We start from the raw sequence: 17,830 nt of genomic DNA, 5'->3' as shown, positions 1-17,830 counted from the left end.
ACACATCTGCAGTCTCAGAGAGCTGAAACTACACAACATAGATTAAACTCAGTAGGTTAAGAAAATAATTTTTTTGCAAAATAGCTTTTTTTGGACCCAAATCCGTTACTTCCCCCTTAAATAGCAATCTCCCTCCCTCCTCCTGTTCATCTTCCTGAGCATAACTAGAGTGCTACAGCCCCTGCGTGACCGCCCCTCTCAGTTTTTAGGCTCCGGCAGTTCACTTTTGCACTGTGCGACGTGTCATTGCAGGACGAGACGCAGTGCCTCACGCTGCTGCTGGCAGGGCTCACCCTCTGCGAGAGCTCTCGCCCCCCAGACTCGGTGACGGCCGCCTACCTGCTGGCGACCCTCGCCAGGTTCACGACGCGCCCGTCTGCCGTGCGGAGGGCGGTGGACTTGGAGTCTGGGTCGGAGAGCCCGCTACCCCTGGACCGTATGTGCTTTGCTGAGGTGGCATCTCCTAATGTTAGGGTCACTAGTGTGGAGGTATTCTACATGAATCTGGAGAGCCTCGCCCTGAAATGCTTGAAACCATCTGTAATAGGGACATAAAATTTAACAGTGTTTGGTACATTATATTATTGACAATAGAATGTATTTTACTTTTAGACGTCTACTTCTACATCCGTGCTCTGTAAGGCACCGAAAGTGCACGGCAGAGGGTACCTCCCATTGTATGAGTTATTAGGGTTCCTTCCCGTCCCATTCACATATGGAGCATGGGAAGAATGATTGTTTAAAGCCTCTATGCACTCTGTAATTATTCTAATCTTGTCCTCGTGATCCCTATGTGAGCAGAACGTTGGGGGTTGTAGTATATTCCTAGAAGCATCGTTTAAAGCAGGTTCTTCAAACTTTGTTAATAGACTTTCTCAGGGTAGTGTACATCTATCTTCAAGAGTCTTCCACTTCAGTTCCTTTGTATCTCTGTAACACTCCTATGGATCAAACAAACCTGTGACCATATGCCCTGCCCTTCTCTGTATACGTTCAGTATCCCATGTTAGTCCTGTTCTGTATGGATCACACACACTCAAACAATATTCTAGAACTGGTCACACAAGTGATCTCCTTTATAGACTGATTGCACTTCCCCACTATTCTTCCAATAAATAAAGTCTACCTCCTGCTTTACACCCAACTGAGCCTATGTGATCATTCCATTTCATATCCCTACCAAGTGTTACACTCAACTATTTGTATAAGTTGTCTGATTCCAACAGTGACTCACTGATATTATAGTCATAGGGTTTCATATTTGTTTTTGTTTTGTGAAGTGCACAGTTTTACATTTCTGAATATTTAAAGCAAGTCGCCAATCTTTCCACCACTTTGAAATCTTATCTGGATCTGACTGAGTATTTATGCAGCAACTTTCAGGCAGTACTTCACCATAGATAGCTGCATCATCTGCAAACAGTCTGAGGTTACTATTAATATTACCCACGAGGTCATTAACATAAAACATGAGCAGTAAGCATCCCAAGACACTTCCCTGAGTCAACTGCCAAGACATCTGTCAAGTAATGCTGTTATGAAATAAACTTTCATAATTCAACAACTTCAGAAATAACTGTTCCAGCTAAAATTTAACAAGTACTGTAGCTACACCAACATCAAAGCAGCAAACTTATACAGTAGTGACGGCAACTAAGGCAGCGATATTGTATAGATATCAAGACCACCCGATACAACCTGAAAATGACAGTCGTACCAAAATACGCCTGTTGTAGTAAAAATATAATCGAACACAGCAGCGTCTTGGTCTCGTAGCGTAATATATAATGTCCTTTTCTGTATTGTTGAAAATTTAGAAAGTATATTCAGGATATGTTTCTTACTATCAACTCTTAGGGCAGTATCATCTGCAAATCATAAGCACTGATTGCCAATTCTTTTCACTATAATTCCAGCTGTTTTTCCTTTCAAAATCCTCACAGTTCTTGTGATGAAAGAATTAAACACATAAAGAGAAAATAAGCATCTCTTGTTAAATTTTAGGATTAATCTGTTTCCAGTAACCTCTATTCTCTCTCTCCTTTTTTGTAAACATTATTTGTTCTTCCCCAGGTGACTCTACATATGAAGACATGATTCTGGCCATAGTGAAATTGCTGCAGGACCGCCTGATAGATTTGGTTAATGCCGCCAACAGAAACCTGTTGGAAGCTTCTGCGACCCACCCTATGTACGGGCCACTGTTCTGCATACGGCACCTCCTGCAGGGTGTCGACTTCAGGTGAGGACCGGAATGCTGCTGTTGTCATCATGTTTGAATTCGGTAGCAGTGTCAGAGAGCACAACATTCTGAACTAAAAACAGCTGTATGTAGTGTTTTACGTGTGAACTACAAGCAGATAGAAAGGCTGGCCAGTGCTTTGGAGGGAGGGTTCAGAAACATCTGCATACGGAAGTAATCACTGCAATTCAGCTGAAGTACAATTTTCTTTATCTGCATCGCTAACAAAGAAGTTGTGACCAGTTTTATAGCACTTTCACTGCAGCCATTGCATTACGTGTAACATGATATTAATGTTAAATATCATGGGAGTAAATGTTCCCACAACTCTCTTGATAGTAATGCTCTGAGAATTCACAGTAACTGGCTTGAGCTGGCCCCAAACGCGGAATGGTTGCTCAACTCAGAACAGATTATAAAACATACAAATAGAAAATACATTAAAGTTACATACCATGTAAGTGGCAAATAGCACATGGGCTCTGCCATGACAGAAGAAATGAGGACAAACGTCTGAGTCCTTTCAATCTACAAGTAGTTTAATAGAGTACAGTCTACATAACTAAATAAACTACGACACACACTGTATGTTTTGACATTAACTGACAATAAAAAGTTAAAGGTACCTGAAATTAGAAAATGCATGCACTGGTAGTGCATGTAGAGACAAATTTTTCTACTTAAAAGTAAACTGACAAAAACATTTTAAAGATATCTAAAGTCTGAAAGTGCACACACGAGTAGTGCAAGTGAAAGCAAGTGTTTTTAGATTGAGTCTAGCAGAGAATAATTAAAAAATTTGAAAGGTACTTAAAACTAGAAAAGAATGCACTAGTAGTGCAGATAAAGGGAAATATTTCCAGATTAAAGTAATCAACAAGAAATTTTAAAGATATCAAACTTAGCCCCACATGAACCATGGACCTTGCCGTTGGTGGGGAGGCTTGTGTGCCTCAGCGATACAGATAGCCGTACCGTAGGTGCAACCACAATGGAGGGGTATCTGTAGAGAGGCCAGACAAACGCGTGGTTCCTGAAGAGGGGCAGCAGCCTTTTCAGTAGTTGCAGGGGCAACAGTCTGGATGATTGACTGATCTGGCCTTGTAACACTAACCAAAATGGCCTTGCTGTGCTGGTACTGCGAACGGTTGAAAGCAAGGGGAAACTACAGCCGTCATTTTTCCCGAGGGCATGCAGCTTTACTGTATGGTTAATGATGATGGCGTCCTCTTGGGTAAAATATTCCAGAGGTAAAATAGTCCCCCATTCGGATCTCCGGGCGGTGACTACTCAAGAGGACGTTGTTATCAGGAGAAAGAAAATCGGTGTTCTACGGATCGGAGCGTGGAATGTCAGGTCCCTTAACCGGGCAGGTAGGTTAGAAAATTTAAAAAGGGAAATGGATAGGTTAAAGTTAGATATAGTGGGAATTAGTGAAGTTCGGTGGCAGGAGGAACAAGACTTTTGGTCAGGCGAATACAGGGTTATAAATACAAAGTCAAATAGGGGTAATGCAGGAGTAGGTTTAATAATGAATAAAAAAATAGCAATGCGGATAAGCTACTACAAACAGCATAGTGAACACATTATTGTGGCCAAGATAGACACGAAGCCCACGCCTACTACAGTAGTACAAGTTTATATGCCAACTAGCTCTGCAGATGACGAAGAAATTGAAAAAAATGTATGATGAAATAAAAGAAATTATTCAGATAGTGAAGGGAGACGAAAATTTAATAGTCATGGGTGACTGGAATTCGGTAGTAGGAAAAGGGAGAGAAGGAAATGTAGTAGGTGAATATGGATTGGGGGTAAGAAATGAAAGAGGAAGCCGCCTGGTAGAATTTTGTGCAGAGCATAACTTAATCATAGCTAACACTTGGTTCAAGAATCATGAAAGGAGGTTGTATACATGGAAGAACCCTGGAGATACTAAAAGGTATCAGATAGACTATATAATGGTAAGACAGAGATTTAGGAACCAGGTTTTAAATTGCAAGACATTTCCAGGGGCAGATGTGGACTCTGACCACAATCTATTCGTTATGAACTGTAGATTAAAACTGAAGAAACTGCAAAAAGGTGGGAATTTAAGGAGATGGGACCTGGATAAACTGACTAAACCAGAGGTTGTACAGAGTTTGAGGGAGAGCATAAGGGAACAAATGGCAGGAATGGGGGAAAGAAATACAGTAGAAGAAAAATGGGTAGCTTTGAGGGATGAAGTAGTGAAGGCAGCAGAGGATCAAGTAGGTAAAAAGACGAGGGCTAGTAGAAATCCTTGGGTAACAGAAGAAATATTGAATTTAATTTATGAAAGGAGAAAATATAAAAATGCAGTAAATGAAGCAGGCAAAAAGGAATACAAACGCCTCAAAAATGAGATCGACAGGAAGTGCAAAATGGCTAAGCAGGGATGGCTAGAGGATAAATGTAAGGATGTAGAGGCTTATCTCACTAGAGGTAAGATAGATACTGCCTACAGGAAAATTAAAGAGACCTTTGGAGAAAAGAGAACCACTTGTATGAATATCAAGAGCTCAGATGGAAACCCAGTTCTAAGCAAAGAAGGGAAGGCAGAAAGGTGGAAGGAGTATATAGAGGGTCTATACAAGGGCGATGTACTTGAGGACAATATTATGGAAATGGAAGAGGATGTAGATGAAGATGAAATGGGAGATATGATACTGCGCGAAGAGTTCGACAGAGCACTGAAAGACCTGAGTCGAAACAAGACCCCGGGAGTAGACAACATTCCATTAGAACTACTGACGGCCTTGGGAGAGCCAGTCCTGACAAAACTCTACCATTTGGTGAGCAAGATGTATGAGACAGGCGAAATACCCACAGACTTCAAGAAGAATATAATAATCCCAATCCCAAAGAAAGCAGGTGTTGACAGATGTGAAAATTACCGAACTATCAGTTTAATAAGTCACGGCTGCAAAAATACTAACGCGAATTCTTTACAGATGAATGGAAAAACTAGTAGAAGCCGACCTTGGGGAAGATCAGTTTGGATTCCGTAGAAATGTTGGAACACGTGAAGCAATACTGACCCTACGACTTATCTTAGAAAATAGATTAAGGAAAGGCAAACCTATGTTTCGAGCATTTGTAGACTTAGAGAAAGCTTTTGACAATGTTGACTGGAATACTCTCTTTCAAATTCTGAAGGTGGCAGGGGTAAAATATAGGGAGCGAAAGGCTATTTACAATTTGTATAGAAACCAAATTGCAGTTATAAGAGTTGAGGGGCACGAAAGGGAAGCAGTGGTTGGGAAGGGAGTGAGGCAGGGTTGTAGCTTCTCCCCGATGTTATTCAATCTGTATATTGAGCAAGCTGTGAAGGAAACAAAAGAAAAATTTGGTGTAGGTATTAAAATCCATGGAGAAGAAATAAAAACTTTGAGGTTTGCCGATGACATTGTAATTCTGTCAGAGACAGCAAAGGACTTGGAAGAGCAGTTGAATGGAATGGATGGTGTCTTGAAAGGAGGATATAAGGTGAACATCAACAAAAGCAAAACAAGGATAATGGAATGTAGTCGAACTAAGTCGGGTGATGTTGAGGGTATTAGATTAGGAAATGAGACACTTAAAGTAGTAAAGGAATTTTGCTATTTGGGGAGCAAAATAACTAATGATGGTCGAAGTAGAGAGGATACAAAATGTAGACTGGCAAAGGGAAGGAAAGTGTTTCTGAAGAAGAGAAATTTGTTAACATCGAGTATTGATTTAAGTGTTAGGAAGTCGTTTCTGAAAGTATTTGTGTGGAGTGTAGCCATGTATGGAAGTGAAACATGGACGATAAATAGTTTAGACAAGAAGAGAATAGAAGCTTTCGAAATGTGGTGCTACAGAAGAATGCTGAAGATTAGATGGGTAGATCACATAACTAATGAGGAAGTATTGAATAGGATTGGGGAGAAGAGAAGTTTGTGGCACAACTTGACCAGAAGAAGGGATCGGTTGGTAGGACATGTTTTGAGGCATCAAGGGATCACCAATTTAGTATTGGAGGGCATCGTGGAGGGTAAAAACCGTAGGGGGAGACCAAGAGATGAATACACTAAGCAGATTCAGAAGGATGTCGGTTGCAGTAGGTACTGGGAGATGAAGAAGCTTGCACAGGATACAGTAGCATGGAGAGCTGCATCAAACCAGTCTCAGGACTGAAGACCACAACAACAACAACATCAAACTTAGGTAAATACACGCACAAATCTTTCATAAGCAGCTCTTATTAGGGTTGACATCTTTACAACAATGAAATAAGGAGCACCAGCTCACAAATAAGGGATATTTAACAAAAATATGTTGAAGAACTGCCAGTAGTATGTCAGAAAATATAGAGGTTAGATATCCAGCAGTGGAGTTAAAGGTCTTACATCATTAACTAGAATAGTGCAAGAAATAATAATGGAAACTTAACCTTAAAGTGTCTTCTCTCTGCTCTCCTCCTCAAGTCGATAGTCATCAGTTTAGAAATGTTTTCAGTAGTATTTCATGAAAATATAATCTAATCAGATAGATAAAAAATCTGCTCAACGAGTGGTAGTAAGAGTACACACATATAAAGGTATTTACATTTGCAGGCTTTCATATCCATTGGCTTCAAGGAGAAAGAAGAGGGGTGAAAGAAATGGACTGGTGGGGTGGAGGAAATGGGTGGAGTTCGGAAGGGCCGGCCAGAATCTCGGACCAGGGGAGACTTAACGGTCGGGATGAGAAGGGAAGACTGAGCAGTCTCCAACAATGTTGTTTAACCACAAACACTGTGAATGAGGCAATTTCCTTTTGTTCCATAAGTTCAGCTATTCAACTATAGACTTCGCAATAGTATTAAACAGAATATTGTGATTTGATGGCCAACAGGACCTCAAACTTAAAATGTCCTCTTTTATACGAATCTAGAGCTCATCGAATTTAACAGGAGGAAGGTGAATAATATGGGACACAAATTTCAGCTGTAAAATATGGGACATCCCATAAAAAATGGGGCGGGTCGCAACCCTAACTGTTATCACATAGTCATTGTTTAACTTGGGTATGTTCTTACTAATGGGATTCTGCTCCACATAAAAGGCATCAGCAGTATAAACTGGGACAACTTACAGGAAGAACACCAACTGAAATTCAGTGGGCACTTATCTGCGAGGTGCTCACTGTTATTCCTGCATCAGGACAGAGAATTACGGACAGTGTACGTGGGCATATCCACCAACTGAGGCAACAGGAATGGGACCAGTCGAACTCTGGAGTGTGATTTGTATCCACACAGGTAGGGGAATGCTGCGACTCTCTAGTAGGCCTAGGTGTGTTCCCCAAAGTAAATGTGCGCCATCTGAATGTGGTGAACAGATGTTCACGGCTAGTAAGTCCAGGCCATGATCCGGAGAGATTCCTTCAGAAACAGTCAACACACAGCAGACATACCTCTGGTAGGAGCTAAGCATGCACTTAAATCCCAGTATTAATATGGGAGCGTGCACGGCTCATAATTGTTTCTGTACTCTTGTTCATTGGGCCTTTCTGTGACTCAGTGCCTCCTGTATGTAATGAGAAGCAGTCTAGCCTGGAAGAATGACTTTGTCAGAAAGCTTAATTATTTTAGCTGTCTTTTTCGCTGTGCTGGCCTGACTCAGTGCCTCCTGTATGTGGCGAGTTGCAGTGAAGAAATCATCTGGATCAGTCTTACACAGCTGCAACATTTGTACTGCTGTCTTGGTTCACCAGAATTTTTACAGTGGATGTGAGTGGGTGGCGACTTTTGTTGTGGTCAGAATGTTGTACCCCACCTTTCCACTGTCATGTGATGATGCATTGTTGCAGTACACTTCCACTTAGTCGACACACATTAGCATTGTTCCATTTCAAATACAGAAAACATATTTCCACAAGATACTCCACTTTACAAATGGGTCGGGTCATTTTGGTCTGGCTAGAGTACTGTAGAAAGAGGGTTTCAATATGTACGGGGACTACAGGCATGTACTTGTGAATAGCCAAACGTTTATTTAAGCAACCTTAAGGTTTAAAGACAATATTCAAAAATTTTTGGTTATCCCTCTTGTAAGTTTTATAGTCTTTTTCTAAACTGTCTGTTTTATTATTCCCTTCGACCACTGTCATAATTTATTGTGTATCAGACATTATATTATTTATTGGAAGGTTTATTTCAGCCTTGTAATTTCATGTTACAGAAGTGACATTTAACTGCTCGTTTGGCCCTTTTCGCAGGAAAGTGAGCAGTGATCCAGACTGGCGGGAGTTTATGCAATACATGATTGAGCTCGCCTTTGAGGCCTGCAAGGCTGTGGAAGAAGTGGTGAACAGTTCATCACCTGAGGGACACCTACCCATGGATTTCACACCAGGTACACCAAATGCACTCTGCAGACATTTTTGCAGCTGCAGCTATAAATATGTAACATGATCTGCTACCACATACGAGGCGTCACACCTTCACTGCAGCTCAGGGTTGGTTAGTTTCCGTCACAGAGCAACTTGAGCCCCTACTCCTCTGCTCATTTGTGGCCAGTATATACTATCTGTGTGCCTACGTGCAACTCGGTGCATGTTGTAGGTGAGTGATGACCTGTCTCCTCACAAGGAGAGGTCTGCTGTGGTGGAATCAAGTTTATGAAGTCATCTATATGGTTACAAACATTGCTGTCCCAAGCTTCACACCGTGCAGCCATTCACCCTGGCGGACCCTCATTTGTGAGTAACCAACGAAAATAATATTTCAGAATTTTTCGTGATCCGCTTCAGCTTAAAAAAAAAACGTACGATAGACTCCTTGTGCAACATAATGGTTAAACTATTGGCCTCACATTTAAGACATTGAGGTTTTGAATTTGGTTAGATGCCTTGAATTTTTTTTTATTTTTAAATCTTTATTAAAATGATATTGATCATTATTTTTATTCAGGTAACTGAATTAAATGTATTTTTTTTATTTTTTATCTTCGTCACATCATTTTAATCAACATATCAACTTTTACAGTTGCTTTCATTTCTTCTTCCTATCATTCTTTTTCCCCTTGGAATTTTTGTGCTTGTGATATTAATTATTTTTACGTGTTAACTTTGATGTAACTTCTTCCGATTTATCATTCTATATTTTTATCCGTGTTCTTGCATTCATTATTTACGTTCCTCATTTTGCTTAAATTTTGTTTTATTTATAATCCCTTCTTTCATTTAAATCTTTATCTGCATTGTTTTGTCGACAGTGAAATAAGGATTAATGTTTTAAATGAGTTTATGATGTTAACCATCCAAAAAAATGGACATCTTTTTGCACGGTCAATTTAAATACGTTATTCCAGCTTTCGTTTTTCAACCAGTAAATTGGCAGTTTCAAATATTTAAATATTCTTATAGACAAATAGAAATAATTAAATTCACTTGCACAAAGACCCCAAGTGAAAAAAGAATGATAGGAAGCAATTGTAAAAGTTAATACGTTGATTAAAATGGTGTGATACAGCAAAGAAAATTTTAAAAAAGTTGCATTTAATCCAATTAATTGAATGAAAACTATGATCAGTCTTTTTGATAAAGATGTAAAAATAAAAATTTCAACACAATTGACGAGATTTGAACCCACAAGCTCTGACACATGAGGCTAGTACCTCCACCGTAATATTGCCCAAGCAGTTTGTTGTACGTGGCCTTCTTAAAGCTAAATTGCATGACATGAAATTCTGAACTTTTTTCCTTCATTAGCTACTCACAAATGAGGACCCTGCAGGGTGAATGGTTACAGGGTGTGAAACTTGGGATCTTAACCTACGTCAGCATATAGGTGATTTCAAAAAGTCAACTCCACTGCTGGGGACCTTTCCTTCTTAGCTCGTTATTATATTCTGTCCACAAGTTTATGTGACAGCCACACCCTATGTCTACTTCATTGGATCCTCAGCGTACATGCAACCTAGTAGCTCACATCAGAGGTTAAGCACCTGATACATAATAGTCACAACACAAGGTCTTACTTATCTAGTATCTAGCTGTGCCCATCCATATGAATTCTAAACAAAAAATTCCGTAATATCCTTAATTTCATGCCAATGGTGTGTCTGACCGAAATGTGTTTGGCATCGCTGCACATGTCTGTGTTTAATGTGTAACTGCCAGTAGTTCCATTGTTGCATGTCTGTTAGTTGTTGTACAGTGCTGTATTGTGTAGAACACTGTGTGACACAGATTGCGAATTTTGAGATGGCAAAGTAAGGAGCAACGTGTTTGCATTAAATTTTCTGTGAAACTCAACAATATCTTTACACACGCGCGCGCGGACACACACACACACACACACACACACACACACACACACACACACACACACACACACACACACACACCAAATGATACAGGAAGCCTACGGTAATGAGTACATAAGCTATATTTGGTGTTATGAATGTTTCACACAGTTTAAAAATGGCCATACTGAAGTTAAAGATGACTCGCATTCAGAACACCCTTTGATGCTCATGTCAGGAATGTCAACTAAATTATGCATGCCAGTCAAATGACTGTCCAAGAGATTGCAGAAGAATGTAACATTTCAGTTGGATCAAGTCATAAAATCCCGACACTGCATCTTGGAATGCATCATGTTGCGGCCAAGTTCGTCCCACGGCTCATGATTCAAGACCAGAAAGACCTTCACCTTGCAATATGTGAAGAGCTTTTGGATCATGCAAACGAGAACAAGATGATCCTTAGAAGAACTGTAACTGATGATGAGAATTGGATCTACAGTTATGATGTTGAGGCCAAGGATCACTCTTCATAATGGGTCGGAGGGTTCTCCATGACCAAAAAAAGCCTGTCAGGTCAGTCAAATGTAAAAGCCATGCTGATAGTTTCTTTTGCCTTTGAAGGATATCGGTGCGTGCTGTGACGCCTGGGAGAAAATGTGAGGAGGAAACAGCCTGAAATGTGACGAGACAATTCATGGTTCTTGCATCATGAAAACGCACCTGCACATTCATCCCTGTTAATGCATGACTTTTGCGCAAGAAACGGAATCGCTATGTTGGCTCATTCTCCTTACTCTCCAGACCTGTGGACTTTTTCTTGTTGAAAGGACAAAGATTTGCAACGATATGTGAGATGAAAGAAATTTTGCGATGGTGTTTCACACAATTCAACAAGAGGCATACCAAGACAGCTTCCGGGAAGGTAAGCATAGAAAAATTTTGTGGTCAAAGTTCCGTAATTTTTCGAACACACCTCATAAAACAAAAACATTGCTGCTGTCTGGAAGAAGCTTCACTGTACTCCCATTTTGTGTGTGTGTGTGTGTGTGTGTGTGTGTGTGCGCGCGCGCGCATGTGCGCGTGAGTACGCGTACGCGCACGCGCGCACCTCCACACCTCATTACTTTTATACTTCCTTATATTATACCTCCTCCAGTTGTGACTATTGTGAAGCCACAAGCCAGAAGCACAGTTGCATTTTTATCTCATTTCACTTGAAATAAACATATGTTACCATGTGCTGTACATTTTTTAGAACCCTTATGTATTAATGTACTTTTATGTCTAAAAACAAAGATGATGTGACTTACCGAACGAAAGCGCTGGCAGGTCGATTGACACACAAACACACACACAAAATTCAAGCTTTCGCAACAAACTGTTGCCTCATCAGGAAAGAGGGAAGGAGAGGGAAAGACGAAAGGATGTGGGTTTTAAGGGAGAGTGTAAGGAGTCATTCCAATCCCGGGAGCGGAAAGACTTACCTTAGGGGGAAAAAAGGACGGGTATACACTCGCACACACAAACACATATCTCCATCCGCACATACACAGACACAAGCAGACATATTTAAATACAAAGAGTTTGGGCAGAGATGTCAGTCGAGGCGGAAGTGAAGAGGCAAAGATGATGTTGAATGACAGGTGAGGTATGAGTGGCGGCAACTTGAAATCAGCTGAGATTGAGGCCTGGTGGGTAACGGGAAGAGAGGATATATTGAAGAGCAAGTTCCCATCTCCGGAGTTCGGATAGGTTGGTGTTGGTGGGAAGTATCCAGATAACCCGGACGGTGTAACACTGTGCCAAGATGTGCTGGCCGTGCACCAAGGCATGTTTAGCCACAGGGTGATCCTCATTACCAACAAACACTGTCTGCCTGTGTCCATTCATGCGAATGGACAGTTTGTTGCTGGTCATTCCCACATAGAATGCATCACAGTGTAGGCAGGTCAGTTGGTAAATCACGTGGGTGCTTTCACATGTGGCTCTGCCTTTGATCGTGTACACCTTCCGGGTTACAGGACTGGAGTAAGTGGTGGTGGGAGGGTGCATGGGACAGGTTTTACACCGGGGGCGGTTACAAGGATAGGAGCCAGAGGGTAGGGAAGGTGGTTTGGGGATTTCATAGGGATGAACTAACAGGTTACGAAGGTTAGGTGGACGGCGGAAAGACACTCTTGGTGGAGTGGGGAGGATTTCATGAAGGATGGATCTCATTTCAGGGCAGGATTTGAGGAAGTCGTATCCCTGCTGGAGAGCCACATTCAGAGTCTGGTCCAGTCCCGGAAAGTATCCTGTCACAAGTGGGGCACTTTTGTGGTACTTCTGTGGGGGATTCTGGGTTCGAGGGGATGAGGAAGTGGCTCTGGTTATTTGCTTCTGTACCAGGTCGGGAGGGTAGTTGCGAGAAGCGAAAGCTATTGTCAGGTTGTTGGTGTATTGGTTCAGGGATTCCGGACTGGAGCAGATTCGTTTGCCACGCAGACCTAGGCTGTAGGGAAGGGACCGTTTGATGTGGAATGGGTGGCAGCTGTCATAATGCAGGTACTGTTGCTTGTTGGTGGGTTTGATGTGGACGGACGTGTGAAGCTGGCCATTGGACAGGTGGAGATCAACGTCAAGGAAAGTGGCATGGGATTTGGAGTAGGACCAGGTGAATCTGATAGAACCAAAGGAGTTGAGGTTGGAGAGGAAATTCTGAAGTTCTTCTTCACTGTGAGTCCAGATCATGAAGATGTCATCAATAAATCTGTACCAAACTTTGGGTTGGCAGGCCTGGGTAATCAAGAAGGCTTCCTCTAAGCGGCCCATGAATAGGTTGGCGTATGAGGGGGCCATCCTGGTACCCATGGCTGTTCCCTTTAATTGTTGGTATGTCTGGCCTTCAAAAGTGAAGAAGTTGTGGGTCAGGATGAAGCTGGCTAAGGTGATGAGGAAAGAGGTTTTAGGTAGGGTGGCAGGTGATCGGCGTGAAAGGAAGTGCTCCATCGCAGCGAGGCCCTGGACGTGCGGAATATTTGTGTATAAGGAAGTGGCATCAATAGTTACAAGGATGGTTTCCGGGGGTAACAGATTGGGTAAGGATTTCAGGCGTTCAAGAAAGTGGTTGGTGTCTTTGATGAAGGATGGGAGACTGCATGTAATGGGTTGAAGGTGTTGATCTATGTAGGCAGAGATCCGTTCTGTGGGGGCTTGGTAACCAGCTACAATGGGGCGGCCGGGATGATTGGGTTTGTGGATTTTAGGAAGAAGGTAGAAGGTTGGGGTGCGGGGTGTCGGAGGGGTCAGGAGGTTGATGGAGTCAGGTGAAAGGTTTTGCAGGGGGCCTAAGGTTCTGAGGATTCCTTGAAGCTCCGCCTGGACATCGGGAAGGGGTTACCTTGGCAAACTTTGTATGTGGTGTTGTCTGAAAGCTGACGCAGCCCCTCAGCCACATACTCCCGATGATCAAGCACCACGGTCGTGGAACCCTTGTCCGCCGGAAGAATGACGATGGATCGGTCAGCCTTCAGATCACGGATAGCCTGGGCTTCAGCAGTGGTGATGTTGGGAGTAGGATCAAGGTTTTTTAAGAAGGATTGAGATGCAAGGCTGGAAGTCAGAAATTCCTGGAAGGTTTGGAGAGGGTGATTTTGAGGAAGAGGAGGTGGGTCCCGCTGTGACGGAGGACGGAACTGTTCCAGGCAGGGTTCAATTTGGATAGTGTCTTGGGGAGTTGGATCATTAGGGGTAGGATTAGGATCATTTTTCTTCGTGGCAAAGTGATATTTCCAGCAGAGAGTACGAGTGTAGGACAGTAAATCTTTGACGAGGGCTGTTTGGTTGAATCTGGGAGTGGGGCTGAAGGTGAGGCCTTTGGATAGGACAGAGGTTTCGGATTGGGAGAGAGGTTTGGAGGAAAGGTTAACTACTGAATTAGGGTGTTGTGGTTCCAGATAGTGTTGATTGGAATTTTGAGGTTTTGGAGGGAGTGGAGCTGGAATTGGGAGATTGAGTAGATGGGAGAGACTGGGTTGGTGTGCAATGAGAGGAGGTTGAGGTTTGCTGGAAAGGTTGTGAAGGGTGAGTGAGTTGCCTTTCCGGAGGTGGGAAACCAGGAGATTGGATAGTTTTTTGAGGTGGAGGGTGGCATGCTGTTCCAATTTACGGTTGGCCTGTAGGAGGATGCTCTGAACAGCCGGTGTGGATGTGGGAGAGGAAAGATTAAGGACTTTTATTAAGGATAGGAGTTGACGGGTGTGTTCATTGGCTGAGTTGATGTGTAGGTGAAGGATTAGGTGGATGAGGGCAATGGATTGTTCAGTTTGGAACTGGTATAGGGACTGATGGAAGGAAGGGTTGCAGCCAGAGGTGGGAACTTTAAGTGTGAGGCCTTTGGGGGTAATGCCAAATGTCAGACAAGCCTGAGAAAATAGAATATGTACTTTTATGTATTTATGTACTTATGTATTAATGTACTTTTGAGGAGAGCTACATAGGCAGCTGCTGAAAATGCTGCCATCTTTCCTGTCAAATTCATTGCTGCCACAGCTGAGAGTCTCAGTCTACCTGCCTGAAACTCATCTCCTATATTCTATCCACCACAGAGATATATAAACAGTTACTTTTTTCTTGTATTGCTGTTATTGTTTCTACTCATCAAGCTGTGGCAAGAAGTGACACACATAAAAGGTATCAATGTTTGCAAGCTTTTGGAGACAGTGGCTCCTCCTTCAGGCAGTGGGACGAAGGAAAAGAACTAGTGTTATCTAGGAAAAGGGGTAGAATCCAGGAAAGTCACCCCAAACCCCAGGTCAGGGGAGACTTAACAGTTGAGATGAGAAGGAGGGACTGATTGTTGGGCACTGCACCAGATGAGAGCTTAAAGATGGGAGATAGGGTAATACGCAAGAAAAAGATTACAGTGAAACCTCTTTATAATGTTCCTCCATATAATGTTTTCCTCTATATTAAGTCAGTTTTTTTTTTTTTTTTTTTTTTTTTTTTTTTGTCCCGACTAAAAACCCTTATAAACAATGTTAAATTTTCCTCTTTACTAAGTTTCCTCTATATTACAATTTTCTCCATATAACGCTCATATTTTTGGAACCCTGGTCAATTATTTACCTCTTTATAACATTTAAGTGACTGGATGTAGACACATAGATTTTTGTTCTGTGAATTCACAATTTGCAGCGGCTCAGGAAGCTTGTGCTCAGCGTGTTTCATATGTCAGTGGCAGAACCCGGTCACATGACATGTGACGCACATTCTGCTTGCAATCTTTTTGGTGCCATTTCAGTCGATGCTTTATATTCATAGAATGTTGTGTGAGCGGAGCAGCAAACAGTTTGTGTGTCTAGTGAGAGTGTGTCTTCGATATAACTTTTTTTTTTTTTTTTTAAGCTTTCATCAGTGAACGTGAGTGAAAAGTGGAAGAACATTTCTCAGGAAGAGAAGTTTTCTGCTATTAAAAAAGTGGAGGCATCTCCTGGTGTGAGTCACGTGGAGCTAGCGAAGCAATTTGAACTGGCCCCCTCAACATTCAACACTACTATGAAAAACAGATCGTCGATAATGGAAGGGTTTGAGAATTGTGGAAATTCGAAACGTATGCTTGTGAAACCATCGACTTACGACGAAATGGAGGAAGTTTTATTAACTTGGTTTCAGCAAGCATGCGCTGCAAACATTCCTATAAACTGAACTATTCTGAAGGAGAAGGTGCTTCAAATATCACTGCAGTTAGGAATGGAAAATTTTAAAGTGTCCAGTGCATGGATTGATAAATTTTGACAGCATCATGGTGTTGTATACAAAGCGGAATGTGGAGAAAGTAAAAGTGTGGACAAACCAACTGTAACTCAGTGGATGCAGACTCTCCCTAATCTGATACATGGCTACAAACTGCGTGACATTCGTAACACTGACGAAACTGGCATGTTTCTCAATTTAATGCTGGATAAGACATTTACTTTTCGTGGGGAAAATTGCCATGGCAGTAAGAAGAGCAAGAAACATCTTACTGTTTTGTTGTGTACAAACGCCGATGGCAGTGAAAAACTGAAACCTTTGGTTATCGGGAAGCCAAAAAATCCGAGGTGCTTCAAAAATATTTCCACGTGTCCGTGCAAATATACAAACAATGCCAAGGCATGGATGATGAGTGATATATTTTTACGTTTTCTCAGAGAATTTGACGCCAAAATGGGGAGTGCTGCAAGGAAAGTGCTGCTGTTTGTGGATAGATGTGAGGCACATCCACCAGACATATCCTTTCTGAGAAATGTGAAAGTAATTTTCCTGCCACCCAACTGCACCAGCCACCTGCAACCTTTGGACTTGGGAATACTACACGCCCTTAAGGTTAAATATCGGACAGCCCTTGTAAAAAAGGCCTTGAATTTGAGGGACCAAAGAAAACCAGGAAGCCAGCAGAGCTCACAACTGAAGCTGAATATTTTACAGGCAATGAATTTAATTATGTACTCAGGGAGGGAAGTCAGTGCTGAAACTATTAAAAACTGTTTCACAAAAGCGGATTCTGTGAGAATGAGATGGCAGCTCCTGTGGAAGATGTTGCAAGTGGTTTGCAAGAGTTTCAGGAATTAATAGGTAGTGATTCTGCACTTTTGAGGACTTTGTGGCTGTGGATGACAACGTGGCTACCACAGGAGTACAAAGTATTGAGGAGGTGACTGCAGAGAGAAGCTTGGAGAATAATAGTGGTAGTGAAAGTGACAGTGACAAGAAAGATGACCCTGTGCCCTCATATACTAAGGCAGCTGAAGCCTTTGAGACATTCAGGAGATATATGATGGCCTATAGACTTGAGGACAGAATGAGCAATAAATGATTGCCATACAGTCAAGGAGAAACAGAAAAAAAATATGCTTGCTTGAATATTTTAAAAAATCATGGGTCTGTGATTTTCAGATTGCTTAGATTCCTAGAGTTTTGTTCAAATTTAAGTTCCATTTCATAATTTAATTATTAAAGTAATTTTTTTGTAACTAATTCTTTTTTAATCTGTACCACTTACTGTGTTTTTATGTAATATGTGCAGTATATCATAAATAAAATTTGGCTCATATTCTATAATTGGATCAACTGAAGAACGGGATACCACCTGTCAGCTTTGGACAATGACGTCATATCTTATGAATCTGTTATAACTTTTTACAGTACAAACTGATCCATTTACTTTTACACGTCCACCTACCGGGCCCCATGATTTAATTACAAAATACTAATCATTTGATACATTGATCATTTGCAATGAATATCATATTACGGTATTGTGAAAATGTAAAATGCCGTATGTGGCACCATT

General features: G+C 41.7%; 1 protein-coding gene across 1 annotated transcript in view; it reads left to right on the top strand.

Annotated features, from left to right (window-relative positions):
• The window catches only part of LOC126209879 (thyroid adenoma-associated protein homolog), a 239,739-nt gene that overhangs the window by 115,160 nt on the left and 106,749 nt on the right, over positions 1-17,830 (top strand). Inside the window, exons 14-16 of the mRNA XM_049939003.1 lie at positions 253-436; positions 2,074-2,242; positions 8,486-8,622. Coding sequence (XP_049794960.1) covers positions 253-436; positions 2,074-2,242; positions 8,486-8,622 — 490 coding nt within the window. The remainder of the gene's footprint in view (positions 1-252; positions 437-2,073; positions 2,243-8,485; positions 8,623-17,830) is intronic.

The sequence above is a fragment of the Schistocerca nitens genome, chromosome 10 (genome assembly GCF_023898315.1).
Source record: "Schistocerca nitens isolate TAMUIC-IGC-003100 chromosome 10, iqSchNite1.1, whole genome shotgun sequence".
Lineage (NCBI taxonomy): Eukaryota > Metazoa > Arthropoda > Insecta > Orthoptera > Acrididae > Schistocerca > Schistocerca nitens.
Note: the sequence above shows the minus strand (reverse complement) of the source record. Positions and strands in the feature narration are given on the sequence as shown.